The sequence below is a fragment of the Bufo bufo genome, chromosome 2 (assembly GCF_905171765.1).
Source record: "Bufo bufo chromosome 2, aBufBuf1.1, whole genome shotgun sequence".
In the NCBI taxonomy this organism is placed as follows: domain Eukaryota; kingdom Metazoa; phylum Chordata; class Amphibia; order Anura; family Bufonidae; genus Bufo; species Bufo bufo.
In genome coordinates, this window is record NC_053390.1 from 774,719,928 (window position 1) to 774,738,379 (window position 18,452).

At 45.2% G+C, this 18,452-nt stretch overlaps 1 protein-coding gene across 1 annotated transcript in view; it reads left to right on the top strand.

Moving 5' to 3' along the window:
* The first annotated feature begins 5,390 nt into the window (after nt 1–5,390).
* The window catches only part of NSG1 (neuronal vesicle trafficking associated 1), an 86,388-nt gene continuing 73,326 nt past the window's right edge, over nt 5,391–18,452 (top strand). Inside the window, exons 1-2 of the mRNA XM_040419108.1 lie at nt 5,391–5,701; nt 6,042–6,192. Of these exons, the coding sequence (XP_040275042.1) occupies nt 6,064–6,192 (129 nt within the window). The 5' untranslated portion in view covers nt 5,391–5,701; nt 6,042–6,063. The remainder of the gene's footprint in view (nt 5,702–6,041; nt 6,193–18,452) is intronic.

Sequence of the window (18,452 nt, forward strand, 5' to 3'; positions counted from 1 at the left end):
AGTGGTGGTAGTTTAGATATGTGTCACAGTGTGGAGGTGTTATTTGGTTACCAATTATTCATTTATTGTATTGTGGAAAAGTTGTTTTATAGTTATACTTTTTTCAACACATTTTTTTTTTTTGGGTGGGACATATGCCGTTGAGCTTGTGCCCGTGATCTTTCAAAACCATGCCCCAGAAATACAACTTCAGTCCTACAGTCCTACACTAGCGCCACATTGCATGGAGTCACCCATGTCTTCCAGAGCATGAACATATTTATAAGGGTGTCCTAGAATAATTAATGGGGTTATGCAGCATGAATGCAATTTTTAATATATAGAGGCAGTATGTTATTTTTTTTCCAGATGAAGGCTCTCTTGCCGAAACACAGCTTAGCGTTGATATTTGACCCCCTTCTATCCCTCTTCATCCCACTATGGATATGCATAGACTCTTTTTTCCATTGTGTACTTTAGCTCTGCTTAGATTCGTTGTGTATATGGAATACGGATGCAATGCTATTACTGGTATTTATACAACTATTGTGTTTGTATTTCTGGGGTTTATATGGATGTGATATCTTGTAATATAAGTGATGTATCGTGTCTCTAGTGCAGTGGACACTTTCCATGCTAGCCACTAGTATCATAGATGATATGTCATTGTGGTATTGTAGACACTATTGGTCATGCCTTTCTCTTGGTTTGTTGTATTTTGGGATATGTCCTGAACCTCCATCACAGATTCAGATTCCAAGGGTGACAGTATTTCTAATACCATGGAGTTGGTGAACTGTTCTCGTGCTGCTGTGGTGAAAGTGTATTGTGAGTGGACAAATGGCACCACTGCGAATAAGCAACATGGAAACTATGGAGCACCACATGCAACCAGGGGCGGGCTGGGCCGGGGGGCAGGGAGGCAATTGCCCCCCAGGGCCGCCCTAAAAAAACGGCCTTTAACAAATAATTATTATTATTTTTTAATTCCTCAGGGCCGCATTGCCGATCACCACAGGCGGCGCGGCCCTGGATATAATTGCGGCGGGCAGCAGTGGTGGCGGGCAGTAGGAGATGAGCGCTTCCATTGTGGAAGCGCTCATCTCCTTATTCATTCAGCTGTGCTGTGGGCCGGGGCAGAGGAGGGAGAGGCGTCTCCCTCCCCTGTTCTTCTGATAGGCCGCAGGCACTAATGCCTGCAGCCTATCAGAGGCCGGCTCAGGCAGCGCGATGACGTCATTATTATCGCGCCGCCTGAGCCGGGCAGCACACAGCAGGGACACAGGCCGGAAGAGGCCTGCATCGCATCGCTGCTGATGTAGGTAAGTATTAGTGGGTTTTTTTTCTTTGTGGGGGGAGCTGGCACTATGGAGGGGGCTGGCACTATGGGGGAGCTGGCACTATGGGGGGGGGCTGGCACTATATGAGGAAGAGGGCTAGCACAATGGGGGGCTGGCACTATGAGAGGGAACTGGCACTATGGGGGGATGGCACTATGGGGGGGATGGCACTATAGGGGAAGAGGGCTGGCACTATGGGGGGCTGGCACTATGGGGGGGAGCTGTGACTATGGGGGGCTTGCACTATAAGGGACCTGGCACTATGGGGGAGCTGGCACTATGGGGGAGGATGGCACTATGGGGGGCTGGCACTATGGGGGAGGCTGGCACTATGGGGGAGGCTGGCACTATGGGGGGCTGGCACTATGGGGGGGCTGGCACTATGGGGGGGCTGACACTATGGGGGGAGCTGGCACTATGGGAGGGCTGACACTATGGGAGGAAGCTGGCACTATGGGGGGGACTGGCACTATGGGGGAGCTGGCACTATAGGGGGAAGAGGGCTGGCACAATGGGGGGCTGTCACTATGGGAGGGAGCTGGCACTATGAGGGGGCTGGCACTATGGGGGAGCTGGCACTATGGGGGGGAGCTGGCACTATGTGGGCATTTCTTACTGGCACATTATGGGGGGGCACCATGAGGGAGAGGAGCACTATAGGGGTATCTGGGGGCTCTAAAGGGGCTTTTTTTAAAAATTATTGGCACATTATGGGGGAACTATAGGGGTGAGATGCACCATGGGGCATCTGGTGTCACTATAGGGGCATTATTTTGGGGCACTATGGGGAAGTGGGGGCTCTAAAGGGGCCTTTTTTATTGGCACATTATGGGGGGCACTATGGCATTTGGTGGCACTAAGCGGGCATTTTTTACTGGCACATTATGGGAGGCACTATAGGGGAGAGCGGCACTATGGGGCATTATTTGGGGCACTATGGAGGAGTGGAGCACTATTGGGGCATATAGTGGCACTAAGAAGGGGCATTTTTTACTGGCACATTATAGGGGAGAGGAGCACTTTAGGGACATCTGCTGAGGGCACTAAGGGGCATTTTTTTACTGGCATATTATTGGGGACACTATGGGGAAGGGGGAGAGTAGCACTATGAGGGCATTATACTGGCATACATTATGGGGACATTAGCTCAACTGCGGGCACTAAGCGGGGGTATTTCATGTACTGTCATTATAGGGAGAATTATTACTACTAGGAGGTATTATGCGGAGCTTTACTACTACTGGGGGGCTATGACGAACATGATTACTAGTATGGGCACTATAGGGGCACTATTACTACTAAGTGTGCTCTGGCAGATAATTATTTCTATTGGTGGGATTTTGGGGAGCACTGTTACTTTGGGGGGCACCCTGGCATAGTATCAGCTTAGCACAATTATTTTTGGGGGACATTATCTTTATACTATTAGTGTCTTGGCGCAGTTATTTTTTAGAGCACTGTGTGCCAATAATTGTTGAAGGGGGCACTATCTGCGTGGCAGTAGTATTTCCAGGGGGACTGTTTCTGCAGTATAGTATTGGGGATGGCAGGAAAGTGTGTTCAGAAGATGATGGAAATGTGGGAAACTAATGTCTGTTTGTTAATCTCTGCAGAGACGGGAGATGGCAGAAAAATCATCATGGCGGTCTGGTCTGAATGGAGAAGATAAAGAAAGCGAACGTCTACTACAAAGGTGACATTGGATGTAAGAGGTGTGGGGCGCTATGTAGGAGAGGAGATGCTCCGGCTCCTCCCCCTGCCATTTGAAAAAGGAGAATTCGGAGCTGGGTGAGGACGGCCAAAGGGGGCAGCAGGCCACGGGCGGGGGGCAGATGGTGGGGGAACCACAGGCGTTGAGCAGGATCTGTGGAGGGAGGAGAGCGGAGGAGCTTCCTGGCTGCAGCCTGCTGTTGTCTATTGTATAATGTGAAGCAGGCAGTGCAGCCAGGACAGACCCCCCCCCCCCCCCCTCTCTGTATGATGTGTAGAGACAGGCCTCAACTATAGAATTTCAGCTCTACAGTGTTTGTTGGGAGTGGCCTATTATATGTAGGAGGGGCTTTTAATAATGGGCGGGGCTAAAAATGGGCCACTTGACTGGATTTGCCCCCCAGGACTAAGGCTGCCAGCTCTCCCCTGTATGCAACTGATGTGAGAGGTGAACGTCGGCTACGAAGGTGTGCAAGGGTGGACCGACACGCTACAATGCATCAGCTCACCATTATAATGAACCAGGGGGCTACCAGACCTGTGTCTAAAACAACAGTTCAGTGAACCCTACTACGTATGGGGCAGTATCAGAATTGGATCTCCACTGATTGGCAAAGGGTTGTCTTCTCCGATGAGTCAAGTTTTCTGCTTCGTCAAATGGAGGGATGTTGGAGTGTCAGGTGAGAAACATCAGAAAACAAACACCCTGCAACACAAGCCGGTGGTGGCAGCATTATGGTTTAAGGAATGTTTCTGTGGCATTCTCTAGGCCCAATCATCCATGTAGAAGGCACTCTCAGCATATTTGGGTATGAATCCATCCTTGCAGATCACGTACACCCATACATGCTGATTGTATTCCCTGGGGCAGAGAGGGTCTTCCAGCAGGACAATGCAACATGTCAAAAAGCTAGAAATGTCCGACATTGGCTGGAACAGCACGATGAAGACTTCCAAGTACTACCCTGGCCCCCTAATCCCCAGACTTGAACCTAATTGAGCATCTGTGGGACCATCTCGGTCATTGTGTTTGCTCTATGGATCCTCCTCCACGCACCCTCCAGCAGCTGAGGGATGCACTGCAGTCATCATGACTCTGGATACCTAGGACAACCTACCAGGACCTTATTGAGTCACTCTCAGCCCGTCTAGCTGCTGTCCGTGCTGCACACAGTGGTTACTCTGGATATATGCTGGTGGTCATAATAATGTGACTCAACCATGTATCTCTGCATGCAGCTATATTTTTCTCATCAAAACTATAGAAACTTCAGTGGAACTCAACGGTTTATGGTGGAATTTCCATCTCAAATTTTGCTGTGGGAACGCAACAAATTTGCAGCAAAATCTTCATGTGTTTTGCAACGGATCTTGCTGTCGATTTACAGTGGATTTCAGCCTATGCGTTGCAAAGGGTGACAACCACAGTGGAAATCTGCAGCAAGATCCACACCGCAATCAATTTATGTTACAGTTTTTTTGCTTTGTGTGGAAGAGATTTGCTAAATTCTTATTCATTTTGCCGGTACTGTAATCTGGATGTCCGTCAGCCTATCCACCACGTGTGAATAGACTCTAACGCAGTTTTCCCAGGAGAAACACCTATCTTCTATCTGCTGGGGGTTTGACCACAGGGTCTTCACAGGTCAAAAGAAAAGGGGTCTTTGAAAGAACTGGCTGTCACCTGCTATGGGCCCAAGCTGTATCATTATGTGGCTCCATTTTTACAAAGAGACATATGGAGGCTACACTGCGACTAATTAATACATTCGATATGTAAGCAAATAATTCAATGTGTAATAAGCGACTAATTATTATTATATATATATTTTTTTCTAAAGAATTAAAAATAAATAAATAAATAAAATCGACTAATTAATACATTTGATATGTAAGCAAATAATTCTAAATATAATAAGCAACTAACTAATAGGTTTGATATATATAAGCGAATAATTCAATATATAATAAGCAACTAATTAATACGTTATACATATAAGCGAATAATTCAATATGAGTCACAGTATATGATGAAATGCACAAAAAATAATTTGCAGAAAAAATGTATCCTTTTGATTGTTTATTGTTTCGAAATAAAAAATACTAATTACGTCTGCGGCCAGCTTTCATCCTACAACACAAAAATCTGGCCCAGTACCTCCGTTTACCCTACACCTCACAGTGACCTATTGATTTCACCGCCTCCTCACGCAGCTACGCAGCCATTCGCCTCAAGCACAGCAGCCCTGAAAGGGTTAACTGCGATTGATTTCTCCACAAACACACCGTGTTAAAAAAAAAAACAGCTCAGGCACAACCTAGGTAGAAGGTGCTTGTGGTGGGGATGGGATGATGGTTTGCACCAGTTACAAGGGAGGGACGGGAGGAGGATGGGAGGAGGAGTTGTTGGTGGCCTCCAGGGGGCTTCTTTGTGTTGGATTCAGCAGCAGCCTCTAAGCTGCAAACCCATGGGTCCATGCAAATCTAGCTATCAGTAAGTGTCAAGCCCAGCAGCACCCAGCTCCAGCTCCCATCTGCAGCCGTCCACACATTGTCCCTCCATTGGCATAGAGCTACCTAGAGGAGCCCCCCTCCCCACTTCCCCAAGCTAGTGCCCACCCTACAGAAGAAGAAGGTGACCAGCAGGTATCGCATCATCTCATCCTCCTTTGGTGAGTAAAGAATCTTTTTATCCATGGAATTAATAGGACATGTCTTGGAGGCCATCATTAGCAATCTTTGCATTATTAATCAGCAGCAATCTGCATTATTTCCTGATGGGGGTGATGGTCGGGGAGGGATTGCCTCTTGCGCAGCAGCCAAGAAGAGGTAGCTTTATCCTCCTAGAATATGTGTAAGCCGCCCCCCCTCTCCCTTCTTCTTTGGAGTTACTGCTTTTGTTCAGCATCTGGGGGCCCCTCATTACTGTCATTCATGGTACCCATCCCTGGTGGCATTAGAAGGTGGCGTTGCCTTTGCCGACACTTTGATGCTTTGATTTGCTTTTTGCAGGGGCGCCAAATAGTTCAACAGAATGGTGAAGCTGGGCAATAATTTTAGCGACAAGGGGTCAAAGCCTCCCATCTGTGAAGATGGATTTGACACCATCCCATTGATGACCCCTCTGGATGTCAATCAGCTGCAGTTCCCACCCCCAGACAAGGTACGTACAGAGGGGGGCACATCACACAAAGGTGGGCACCAGTAGGTGCAGCTCATCCCTTCTCATTATGCATGGTCTGGTAGACAATGGGCACCCGGCAGGTTTACTAGATCATAGATATTAGAGCTTTGTTTTTCAGCCTCCTCCCATATTTTAGAACAAACGGTAAATGTATGACCCTTACAAATCATCCGCTTTCCTGAATGCCTGTGTCTATAGGGTTAATACCCAGCTTTCCTCAGACCTAAAAAGACAGAAATGTGCACTGGTATGCAAGCTTGCACCCGCCTTCTCTTTACTGTCTACTAGTGTGTCATTGTTCACTGTAGTCCTGGCATTCTATTCATGCCTGGATGCTCCTGATGACTATATCTCACCCAGATCAGGGTGGGCTGCAGCGCACTGGATTGTGGGAAAACATATGTTATATATATTTTTTTCTTAATAGGCTATCCAATTATTATTTTATTATATTATTATAATTTATTATAATTTACACATTTATAATCCTAATATATCAGTTCTATACTGAATTTTACGGTTTTCCAAAAAAATGTAATCGTTTTTTGGACCCTGTACCGAAGTATTTATGTATTTGTTGTATACAGTCCTGTATATTCCTTCTGCTCGTTTGGTATCGAAGGTTTTCTTGTAGGTGAATATAATCTATTGTTCTCTGTTATCAGCCATGCAGAATGTAAAGTTCTTCAGTGATTTTTTAGCCCTGCCCCCCATGATTACTACTTCCTTCAGCAGTCATTACATACATATGTGTGACTGATCTTAGCACCTCGTGTTATAATACTGTATATTTATTAGCTGCATTAGGCTGAGTGTCCCTTTAATTCTGCCTGTAGTTTCAGTCCTGGCGTATGCCATATGGATCTCCACTGCACCATAATAATAACAATATAAATAATATATAATCACCGGGATATTGCAGCGGGAATGCAGTACTGGACAGCCAGCTCCTTATTTATAAACCCGATGATGTCACCCAGCGATCATCTACTTAAAGGCACAGTCCAGCTACAGATGTGACAGAGCTGATCTTACGTAATGCAGGATGACTAGCAGTCCTATGTAAGACCACAGATTTATCACGATAAGGCCAGACTCGGCTTTGCTGCATTGACCAACTGAGTTCTGCTACATCTGTTGAATACAGTGAGCCATTGCTGTAAGGAAATGCTGCTCTATAGATGATGATGATGATGGTGGTGACGTCTGTTCATTTATAGCATGGTGTATCCAAAAGCTACATGCTGTAATCTACCGCCATGGCTGTAGACTCTTATTGGTTGCCACCTATTGGTTATTCTTAAAGGGGTTGTCTCATGAAGACTGGCGCTTTGGAATTAGTAGTCTGCTCGCGGATCAGATGATCGCTGCTGGTCAGCAAACCTGAAAGTTACTGCAGGTGCAGGAGGAAACGTAGGGTTACATAGAGCTCAATCAGATAAGTGTCCGAAGGCAATTTGTGACTTTTCCCCCTTCTCCACCACTCTCACCGCGACCCGACACATTTACCAATGTGTGCACCGAAAACTGGTGCACATTACACCTTAAATCTACGCCAGCTCCCTGCTGCTTAATATTTCTGTTGTGTGGGGTTTATTATTAATGGGGATTTTTCAGGGGTAAAATTCTGATGACCTATCCTTAGGATAGGTCATCAATATTTGATTTGTGGGGGTCCAACACCCAGACCCCCTTCCGATCAGTTGCATGAGGAGGCAGCGGCGGTCTGGCGAGTGCTGCAGCTTCTCCCTAGGCCGGTGATGTCATGTTCATCAGTCACATGGCCTACGTGCATCTCAGTCCCATTCAAGTGAATGGGCCTGGGCTGCAATACCAAGCACAGCCACTATATATTGTATGGCGCTGTGTGCAGGCCGCAGCGCTCACTGGAGCGCCACAGCCCCTTTAAACACCTGATGTTGTACCCCCATGATCAGATATTGATGAACTATCCTGATGATGGGTCATCAATATCCTACTCCCACAAAACCACTTTAAGACTGTCTTAAGAAACACCAGTGTATTAATACTTTCCCCAATCTGTGTGAGGCTCTGTTCTGGCTCATAGAATATGGTCCCTAGTAGGGGACGCCCCCCCGCCATGACATCTATATGCCCTTCATAGAGTTCTACTGTGTTTACTAAAAATGTACAAGTCACCCTGATCTGTAGGCCTGGGCTTTACGATAGCTCTCCATTAAATGGAACTTGTCACCAGAATGGCCCTATTGAGCTAATTAATGTTCACACTGGTCCTGCTGCCATGGTTCCTAAGCTGGTTATCCTGAAGTTCCCAATCATTGTATAAGTGTTGAAAAACAACTTATAAAATGTAGCTGGCGTCATCAATATGGTCTGGGGTGTGTCCATGGCGGAGCCAAGTCTTGCGCAGGGCACTTCACCGATGGCCGGGAATCAGACATGTGCAGTGAGCGCTTTAAATCCAAAAATGATAGGCCCCTGCAGTCATAACGTGAAGCTCCTGGGGTCCAGTGCAAAATCTGCAACAAGTACCATTAATAATACCGTTGGTCTTGTTTGGCCTGCCTTTAGGCACCAGGCTTCGGGTATGATTGCTGTCTCGTCGCTCACTATAGCTACAAATTTCACTCTGGTTCATCTGGTGTGTCCTAACTTTCAAAGAGGTTTTCAAGACGACAACCCCTTTAAATACTGGCCAGATAGTAGAGAGTTGCACTGCAGAAAATTATTGGATTGCACACCAAAATTTATAATTGCACAGGTGAACTTATTTACATAGATTTTTATCATTTACTTTATGATTTATCTATTAGATATTATTATTTAATAACCAGGTTTTGCAAACCAAAACAAGGAATGTCGGCCGCTTATCCAAATCTTTCTCTACATTCATGTCTATGGGACATAGGAATAGCTGAGTGCACCTATTAGATATATTCCTGATCATATCCAAAATAACCCTTTAGGCCTCATGCACACGACCGTTGTTGTGTTCCATTCTGCAAAATGGGGTTCCGTTGTTCCGTGCTCCGTTTCAATTTTTGTTTCCGTGTGTCTTCCTTTATTTTTGGAGGATCACCAGACATAAAGGAAAGTAAAAAAAAGTCTAAGACAAGTTTGCCATGCAAATGATAGGAAAAAAACGGACGTGGACGACAATCTTGTGTGCCTCCGTGTTTTTTAGCGGTCCCATTGACTTGAATGGGTCCGCGAACCGTTTTCCGTGAAGAAAATAGGACAGGTTATATTTTTTTGACAGACTGGAACCACGGATCACGGACGCGGATGGCAAACGGTGCATTAGCCGAGTTTTCAACGGACCCATTGAAAGTCAATGGGTCCGCAGAAAATCACGAAAAACGGCACAACGGACACGGAATAAAAGAACGGACGTGTGCATGAGGCCTTACGCGCATTTCTTCAATCAGAGGAAAAGTTTTACCTTTAAGGTTTAAATCCTGTGTTTGGCATTAAATGTTTCCAGCTCAGTGCAATAATATGGAAGTGTGAATAATAACATAGTAAAATAAAATATAAATATAAAAGGAATATAAAATACTAATTCATATTTATTCATATTAATTATTATTAATATAAAATAGAGAATATAAAAATATATTCTCTATTCAGTCATAAGTTAAAGGGGAACTCAAGGAACTTGATGAAATATCCTCAGGATATTGTGTGATTGGTGGGAGTACGGCCACGGCACTCACGAGCCCACCCATTGTTTATCCACAGGGGGTATGCATTGGGTAGGAAGTCATAAGGGGTACCATTGGGGTGTGCACTAAATGGATAAAAAATTAAAAAAAACTGTCCTCTGCTTGCTATCGGCAACATGGCCAGTAAGTCTGTCAGCAGTTTTGTCCAAGCTGAACCGCTAACAGCACTAGCTAGAAGTCAGGAAGAGAAGTGGATCTATTCTCATCAGGAGTTTTCAGAATATGAACTTTTATTCTGCCAGATTCTGCTCCTGCAAGTGCCCAGTAGGTGGAGCTTCATTGCGAAGTGCTTTCTGCATTGAGCTGCTTTGCCGCCCCTTATCTCTGCTGTGAGTTAATGCTATAGCAGCCAAACAGGAGACTACTACAGTTGTCATGCAGAGGGGAGGGGCTATAAAACAGCTCAATGCAGAGAGCACTTCACAGTGAAGCCCTGCCTCCTGGGCACTTGCAAGGACAGAATCTTGCAGAATAAAACTTCATATTCACACTACTCCTGATGAGAAATGATCCATGGAAGGTACATTTGGAATATGTATAATTATGTAATAGATGAGAGTCACATATCTGGGAGAATGCTCCTTGGCATTGAAGTCAATGTGGCATGCTGCCTCCATGAACTGGCATACGGAAGTCCTAAACTCCTGTTATCCCCCAAGATCTGAAGGTTCAGAGGCTGGGCCACAAGCGTCGGACTGAAGTCTCCTGGGCCCACCAGAGGAAATTATTCTGAGGGTCTTCTCTCTGTGTATATTGCACTGTAAGGGCCCTGTTTTACTAGGGGTCCATTAGGGCTCATGCACCTGGCCGTTGATCGGCCATTCTATGCATTGTGTACCGCAATTTGCAGTTCCAAATGCACGGCCAATATCTGTGCGGATTCCGCAGACGGATCCAGGCGCATTCAAATTGAATGGGTCCGTGGTCCATCCGCACCGCATGAACTACACTTTTGAAGTGCGGAGGCACAGACATAAACTCTATGGAAGCACTCTGTAGTACTTCCGTGGGGTTCTGTGTTTCCGTTCCGCGCCAGACCTTCCGGATTGTGGACCCATTCACGCGCACACGGTCAGTACCTGCGTATTGTGGACCCGCTGTTTGCAGGCCGCAATACTGTCACGGCCTGGCAACGGTCATGTGCATGAGCGCCTTACAGTCAGAGCTTGGGCCCACCAGAGGATCATCTGGTACTCTGGTGGGCCAGTCCGACCCTGGGGCCACTTCTATAACACATTTATGGCAGATCCGGGCAAATGGAAGTGAATACCCTATAATAACCACAGCATGCACTAAAGGCTGTTGCTTGTCACCGTGGTGTCATGTTTTTCGCTTTTGAAGTGACATATAAATGCTGTCTTTTAGAAACTGAAAACTGTCTAAAATTAAAAGAAAACTGTCTGTGGCTCCTAACAGCCAATCAGAGCGCTGCTTTCATTTTACCAGAGCAGTTTAAGAAATAAAAACTGAGCTGTGATTGGTTGCTATGGGCAACAAAGACAGTTTTGATAAATGAGGTTTACAGGGTTGTCCCAGAATGCCAGCTGATCGTGGTGGTCTAGCCTCTGCGCCAGTCTGCAGTACACATGGACACCAGGCCTCACTACTACTGCACCTGAATGGCACTGTGTGAATGCCAGGCCTTTTGTGTTGTGTAATTAGGCTCCTACCCTAAACGAAATCGGTGCCCTTTTCTGAAAAGACATCCCATCAGAGAGTAATTACTGTACATGAATTCATGCTCGCATTGGTAATAATACGGATCTGGCGAAATAATGGCCGGTGTGTGGACCCGTCCTGCAGTAAATGGTCCGTGCAGTGTAATTAATGACCCTTTGGTTGCCAAGCTAATTGAGTGAAATGAACAGAATCAGTCGCTTGGCCGGGTCCTCTGGACTGTGTCTGGCTCCTTGGACCTCGATTACAAATCAATACCGGCCACCGAGCACACTTTAGTTCTGTCATCTGAGAAATGACTGTATACAAGGACCATCTCCGGGCCCGCACCCCGGCGACACTGCTCCGAAATAACACTAGTTATGTGCTCTCCAACATAGCACTTGTGTTATGGATAGATGATACATACAGATGATAATACATACAATCTACATACAGATGATGATACATACAAACTACATACAGATGATGATACATACAAACTACACATATATGATACATACAAAATACATATACATAATGCCACATACAAACTACCTATAAATGATAATACATACAAACTACATACAGATAAAAAATACAAACTAGAAATAGATGATTCCACATACAAACTACATACAGATAATGCTACATATAAAATACATATAGATGATGCTATATACAAGGCAGCTAAATACTGTATAGATGATGCTATGTGCAAACTACACATAGATGATGATACATAAAATACATATTGATTATGCTGCCGCAAGACCCAGAGGAGCAGAGAGAGGATAGGAGTGGTAGTGGCAATCCTCACACCGATGATCCCTAGGGCCGGGCAGTGAAGACGGGTGCACCTTTCTTCCCTGATCCTGCCTGATGGTAGTTGGGGGGGCCCTTGATGTTATGGATCTGGTGCGGGTGAAAGGCAGGAGATGTAGGTGCTGTAGCTGGCGAATGGTGCTGGAGTCAGTAACTAGGCCAGTTGCAGAGAATAGACAAGTCTCTCTTTAATAAAATGTAGAATGAGAGTTGTAATACATCCAACAGTATCAAACACAGTTCCAAACTAGTTACAGTGCAAGTCTTCCCATATAGGATGGGGGTTGTAGTACTCCTTCGCTCTATCCTTCCAAAGTCTCTCTCTGCAAAATCTAAGGCTGGCAATAAGCTTCTTGCAAATCTTATCCATAATTCCCAGCTGAGGTGTACAGGATTAAGATACCGCTGGCCAGGACTCTGTCCAAGTGTCCAATGTGCATCTCACTGCAGTAAAGTCTCTATCAGCCTCAAACAGCGGCTACCTTACTGACTGGCTTGGCCATGCAGATTCTGGACCTTCTAGTTCTTTCTCTCTCTTTCTGTAAATTTTTATTTTTATAAAAGTAAATATTGCTTTACAAACATTTGGAGTTAATTCACTCCTATCAAATCTAATTGTATTGATATTATTAGGCAAAACCGAAACATAATATAATTAACAGGGAAGAATAAAAAGGAGAAGGGGGGAGAGAGGGAGGGGGAAAGGGTAAAAGGGGGTACCAGTCAAAATATTCATTTGTGAATTATTACAATGAATGATAACACTTTAAGGGAGCATTCACACGACTGTGTTGGTTTTGCGGTCCGCAAATCACGGATCCGTGTGTTCCGTATGTCTTCAGTTATCTTTCCGTTTCCGTTCCGTAAATCCGTATAAGGCTACTTTCACACTAGCGTTCAGAGCGGATCCGTCTGATGTTTCATCAGAAGGATCCGCTCCTATAATGCAGACGTTTGCATCCGTTCAGAACGGATCCGTCTGCATTATAACTTACAAAAATTTCTAAGTGTGAAAGTAGCCTGAGCGGATCCGTCCAGACTTTACATTGAAAGTCAATGGGGGCGGATCCGTTTGAAGATTGAGCCATATAGTGTCATCTTCAAGCGGATCCGTCCCCATTGACTTCCATTGTAAGTCTGGACGGATCCGCTCGCCTCCGCACGGCCAGGCGGACACCCGAACGATGCAAGCAGCGTTCAGGTGTCCGCTCGCTGAGCGGAGCGGAGGCTGAACGCTGGCAGACTGATGCATTCTCAGCGGATCCGCCTCCACTGAGAATGCATTAGTGCTGGACGGATGCGTTCGGGGCCGCTTGTGAGCCCCTTCAAACGGAGCTCATGAGCGGACACCCGAACGCTTGTGTGAAAGTAGCCTAATATGGACGTGGTGCTTCAGTGTGTCATCCGTTTTTCACGGTCCGCAAAAAACTGAAATGGGACTGAAATGGGGTTTTCTAGAATGTTTTCAGTCCAGGGGTCCGCAAAAAACGGATGACATACGGATGCATTTCCGTGTGCTATCCGTTTTTTACGGACCCAATGACTTTCTATGGAGCCACGGACCGCAATTTGCGGCCAAGTATAGGACATGTTTTAAAATAAAAGGAACGGACACACGGAACGGACAGCACACCGATGACAATGAAAGGCATTCCGCAATTTTTGCGGACCCATAGAAATGAATGGGTCCGTGCATTGTCCGCAAAAATTGCGGAACGGACACGGAAGAAAAACACGGTCGTGTAAATGCTCCCTAAACAAAATGTTTTATACATTTTATCCTATCAACTTGACAGTAATTGGGAAACTTTCTCTGGAGTCAAATATTCCAAGCAAGCGCTCCATATATCCTTATATTTTTGCAAGTTTTGCGCAACAGTCCATCTAAGTCTTTCAAAGTCCTGTATTTTCCAGATTTCCAGAAACCATTCTTCGACTGTCGGTGGGTCTTCTTGCAACCAGTTTCTTGGTATAAGGATCTTTGCAGCATTTAGGAAATGTATACACAATTCGGAATTTATATCCGCATGGCCAATATCAAATATGTAGAACAGTATCAATTTTTCTGTGAATTTGGACTTTGTTTTAAATACCGTATTTTTCGCCCTATAAGACGCACCGGCCCATAAGACGCACCTAAGTTTTTGGGGAGGAAAATAAGAAAAAATATATTTTTAACAAAAGGTGTGCTTTTGGTGGGTTTGGAACTAATGGTGGTCTGTGGATGGCACAATTACTGGGGATCTGTGAAGGACACTGTTATGGGGGGATCTGTGGATGACGGACACTGTTATGGGGGGGATCTGTGGATGACGGACACTGTTATGGGGGATCTGTGGATGACGGACACTGTTATGGGGGGATCTGTGGATGACGGACACTGTTATGGGGGGATCTGTGGATGACGGACACTATTATGGGGGATCTGTGGATGACGGACACTGTTATGGGGGGATCTGTGGATGACGGACACTGTTATGGGGGGATCTGTGGATGACGGACACTGTTATGGGGGGATCTGTGGATGACGGACACTTATGGGGTGGATCTGTGACGGACACTGTTATGGGGGGGATCTGTGGCTTGCACTGTTACAGGGGGATCTGTGGCTGGCACTGTTACAGGGGGGATCTGTGGATGGCACTGTTAGAGAGGGGATCTGTGGATGGCACTGTTAGAGGGGGGATCTGTGGGTGGCACTGTTATATATGTGCCATCCACAGACCCCCCACCCCATAACAGTGCCATCCACAGACCCCCCCAGCCCATAACAGTGCCATCCACAGACCCCCCAGCCCATAACAGTGCCATCCACAGATCCCCCCCGCCGCTCCAGTATACTAATATAAAATGTCTTATTCAATTAATAGTTATTAAACATGCCCCCTCACTCCTAATAGTACCTTACATCCTAACCGCTTCTGTACAATGCCGGCAGGCAGGCCGGCGCGTCCCTCACTGACGTCACTTGCCTGCGCCGCCTGCTTCATTCATAAAGTAGGCGGCGCAGGCATGTGACATCAGGGAGTTACGCTGCCGCCCACCTGGCCTGCCTGCCTGCATTCTACTGAAGCGGTTAGGATGTAAGGTACTATTAGGAGTTGGGGGGCATTTTTAATAACTATTAATTGAATAAGACATTTTATATTAGTATACCGGCGGGGCGGGGCTATAGTACACTGACTGCACTGCCCTGCCGCTATTGCTGGCCCCGAGCTCCTCCTCCCAGTCCCTCCCCCGCTCGCTCGTACATCGCAGTTTGCGATGTAAAACAGCCAGCATTCACCCCATAAGACGCAGGGGGCGAAAAATACGGTACTTCATTAACTATTTTATTTTTTGCTTCCCAAAAAGGGTTAATGCTTGGGCATCTAAACCAGATGTGTGTGTAATTACCCGTATCTCTTTTACATCTCCAGCAACAGTCAGATATCTCCTGATTTGATCCTATGCATTAGGCCTGGAGTTTTATACCAGCGAGTTGTTATTTTATATTGCATTTCCTAAAATATAGATAAGATTTAGAGATAGTAAGGGATTTTTTCAAAATGAGTTCTGTTTCCGTATTATTGAATTGGGAATTACGTTTTTTGTTCCATTTCTCTATATACGAGGGCAAATTATCTGTTTTATTGACCACTTTATAGCATTTGGACACTAGGTGATCTCCTACTGTATTTCTGTGTAACAAGGAGGCCAAATGGTTATCCTCTACAGGTTCAATCTGCTCGGTAAAACATTTAATCAGCAGCTTAGACAGTGTTGCATGTTTTTTGGGAGTCAACCAATATTAACCGGACAGAATAATATCGAAAAGACGGACCCCCGAGGAGTCGTAATAATCACCCAAAAATGAAACTGACTTTCGTATACAGTACAGACCAAAAGTTTGGACCCACCTTCTTATTCAAAGAGTTTTCTTTATTTTCATGACTATGAAGGCATCAAAACTATAAATTAACACATGTGGAATTATATACATAACAAACAAGTGTGAAACAACTGAAAATATGTCATATTCTAGGTTCTTCAAAGTAGCCACCTTTTGCTTTGATTACTGCTTTGCGGCATTCTCTTGATGAGCTTCAAGAGGTAGTCCCCTGAAATGGTCTTTAGTCCTGAAAAGTCTTTAGTCCTGAAAAGTTTTTTAGGATTTTTTATATACGAAAGTCAGTTTAATTTTTTGGTGATGTTTTTTGGGAGAGATCGCCCTACGTCCAAACAATTTACGAAGGTCTTCTAGAGGAATAAGGGTATTGTTTCTAAAAACATCTCCTATAGGAGTTTTCCCTAACTGTTTGTTTTCCTTTAAAATTTTTACCAACGTATGCCAAGTATTAGGGATGAAGCTAGCAACTGGAGTTTTTGTACCAAACTTAGAGAGTAGTTTTAAGGATCTGTTAAGTGGGATGAAGTTACTTCTGTAGGCATCCATAAAATCGAGACAAACCTTGACCCCTAGATACCTAAAGGATTGTGGTGCTGGTTTTAAAGGGCTTAGTCCTTTAATTTTTTCCCATATTTTACTATTTAGGGTAACATTGAACATTTCAGATTTATCCAAATTAATCTTAAAGTCAGAGACCCTATTAAATGCCTCAAACTCATTAATCAGTTCTGGTAAAGAGTCTAATGGATTTGTTAAAGCAAACAATGTGTCATCTGCATAGGCCGCGATTTTATGTTCTTTGTTTTTAGTGCATAGGCCTTTTATTTTGGAGTTGGATCTAATTTTTGCAAGGAAGGGTTCTAGGCAGAGAACAAATAGAAGGGGAGATAATGGGCATCCCTGCCTAGTGCCATTAGAGATGTTGAATGGTTTGGAAAGAATCCCATTGACTCTGTCGCAGGCTGAAGGGGAGGTATATAAGGACATTATTTTCTCAGTAAAATTCGTTGGGAAGGCTAGTTTGTTCAGAACCTCGTGGAGATAGTCCCAATTGAGCCTGTCGAAGTCTTTTTCAACGTCTGTTGTTATAAGTAGGAGGGGGGTATTCTTAATTTTTGCATGGTAAAAGCCCAGGACCAGACGGGTTTTCCTCTGATTATTAAAAGAAATTCAGAGATTTGTTGGCCCCACATTTGGAACACCTCTTCCATGGAGTTTCCATAGCTGCTCCTTTCAGGCCCGAGTCTATTCCTTCTCTCTCTTTCTGGATTACTGTGAAGTAGAGATGGCTTTCTTGATGCAAAGCTCCAAGGAGTGAGTACATGTAGCTCTACTCACTTCCTCAGCTAATACTAGAATCACACTGACTGAACTAGGGGCAGAGCTAAGTCCATCACCTAACTTCCTACAGAGGGCAAAGTCAGGATAGTCAGACTGACTTAGGCTACTTTCACACTACCGTTCAGAGCGGGTCCGTCTGATGTCTGCTCAGACGGATCCGCTCCTATAATGCAGACGTTTGTATCCGTTCAGAACGGATCCGTCTGCATTATAGTTTAAAAAAAAATTCTAAGTGTGAAAGGAGCCTGAGCGGATCCGTCCAGACTTTACATTGAAAGTCAATGAGGGACGGATCCGTTTGAAGATTGAGCCATATTGTGTCATCTTCAAACAGATCCGTCCCCATTGACTTACATTGTAAGTCTGGACGGATCCGCTTGCCTCCGCACGGCCAGGCGGACACCCGAACGCTGCAAGCAGCGTTCGGGTGTCCGCTTGCTGAGCGGAGCGGAGGCTGAACGCCGCCAGACTGATGCATTCTGAGCGGATCCGCGTCCACTGAGAATGCATTGGGGCAGTACGGATGCGTTCGGGGCCGCTTGTGAGCCCCTTCAAATGGAGCTCACAAGCGGAGCCCCGAACGCTAGTGTGAAAGTAGCCTTATCCATACGGAACTATAAAGGGTTATACAAGACATCAGACAACACTAAATTACATTTAAATAACAAGAAACAATTTTGCAAGTACACTATTCTAGAGAACTGCAATGCTATATACAAACTATGGGGGAGATTCATCAAACTGGTGTAAAGTAGACCTGGCTTAGTTGCCCATATCAACCAATCAGATTCCACCGTTCATTATTCACAGCTCCTTTGGAA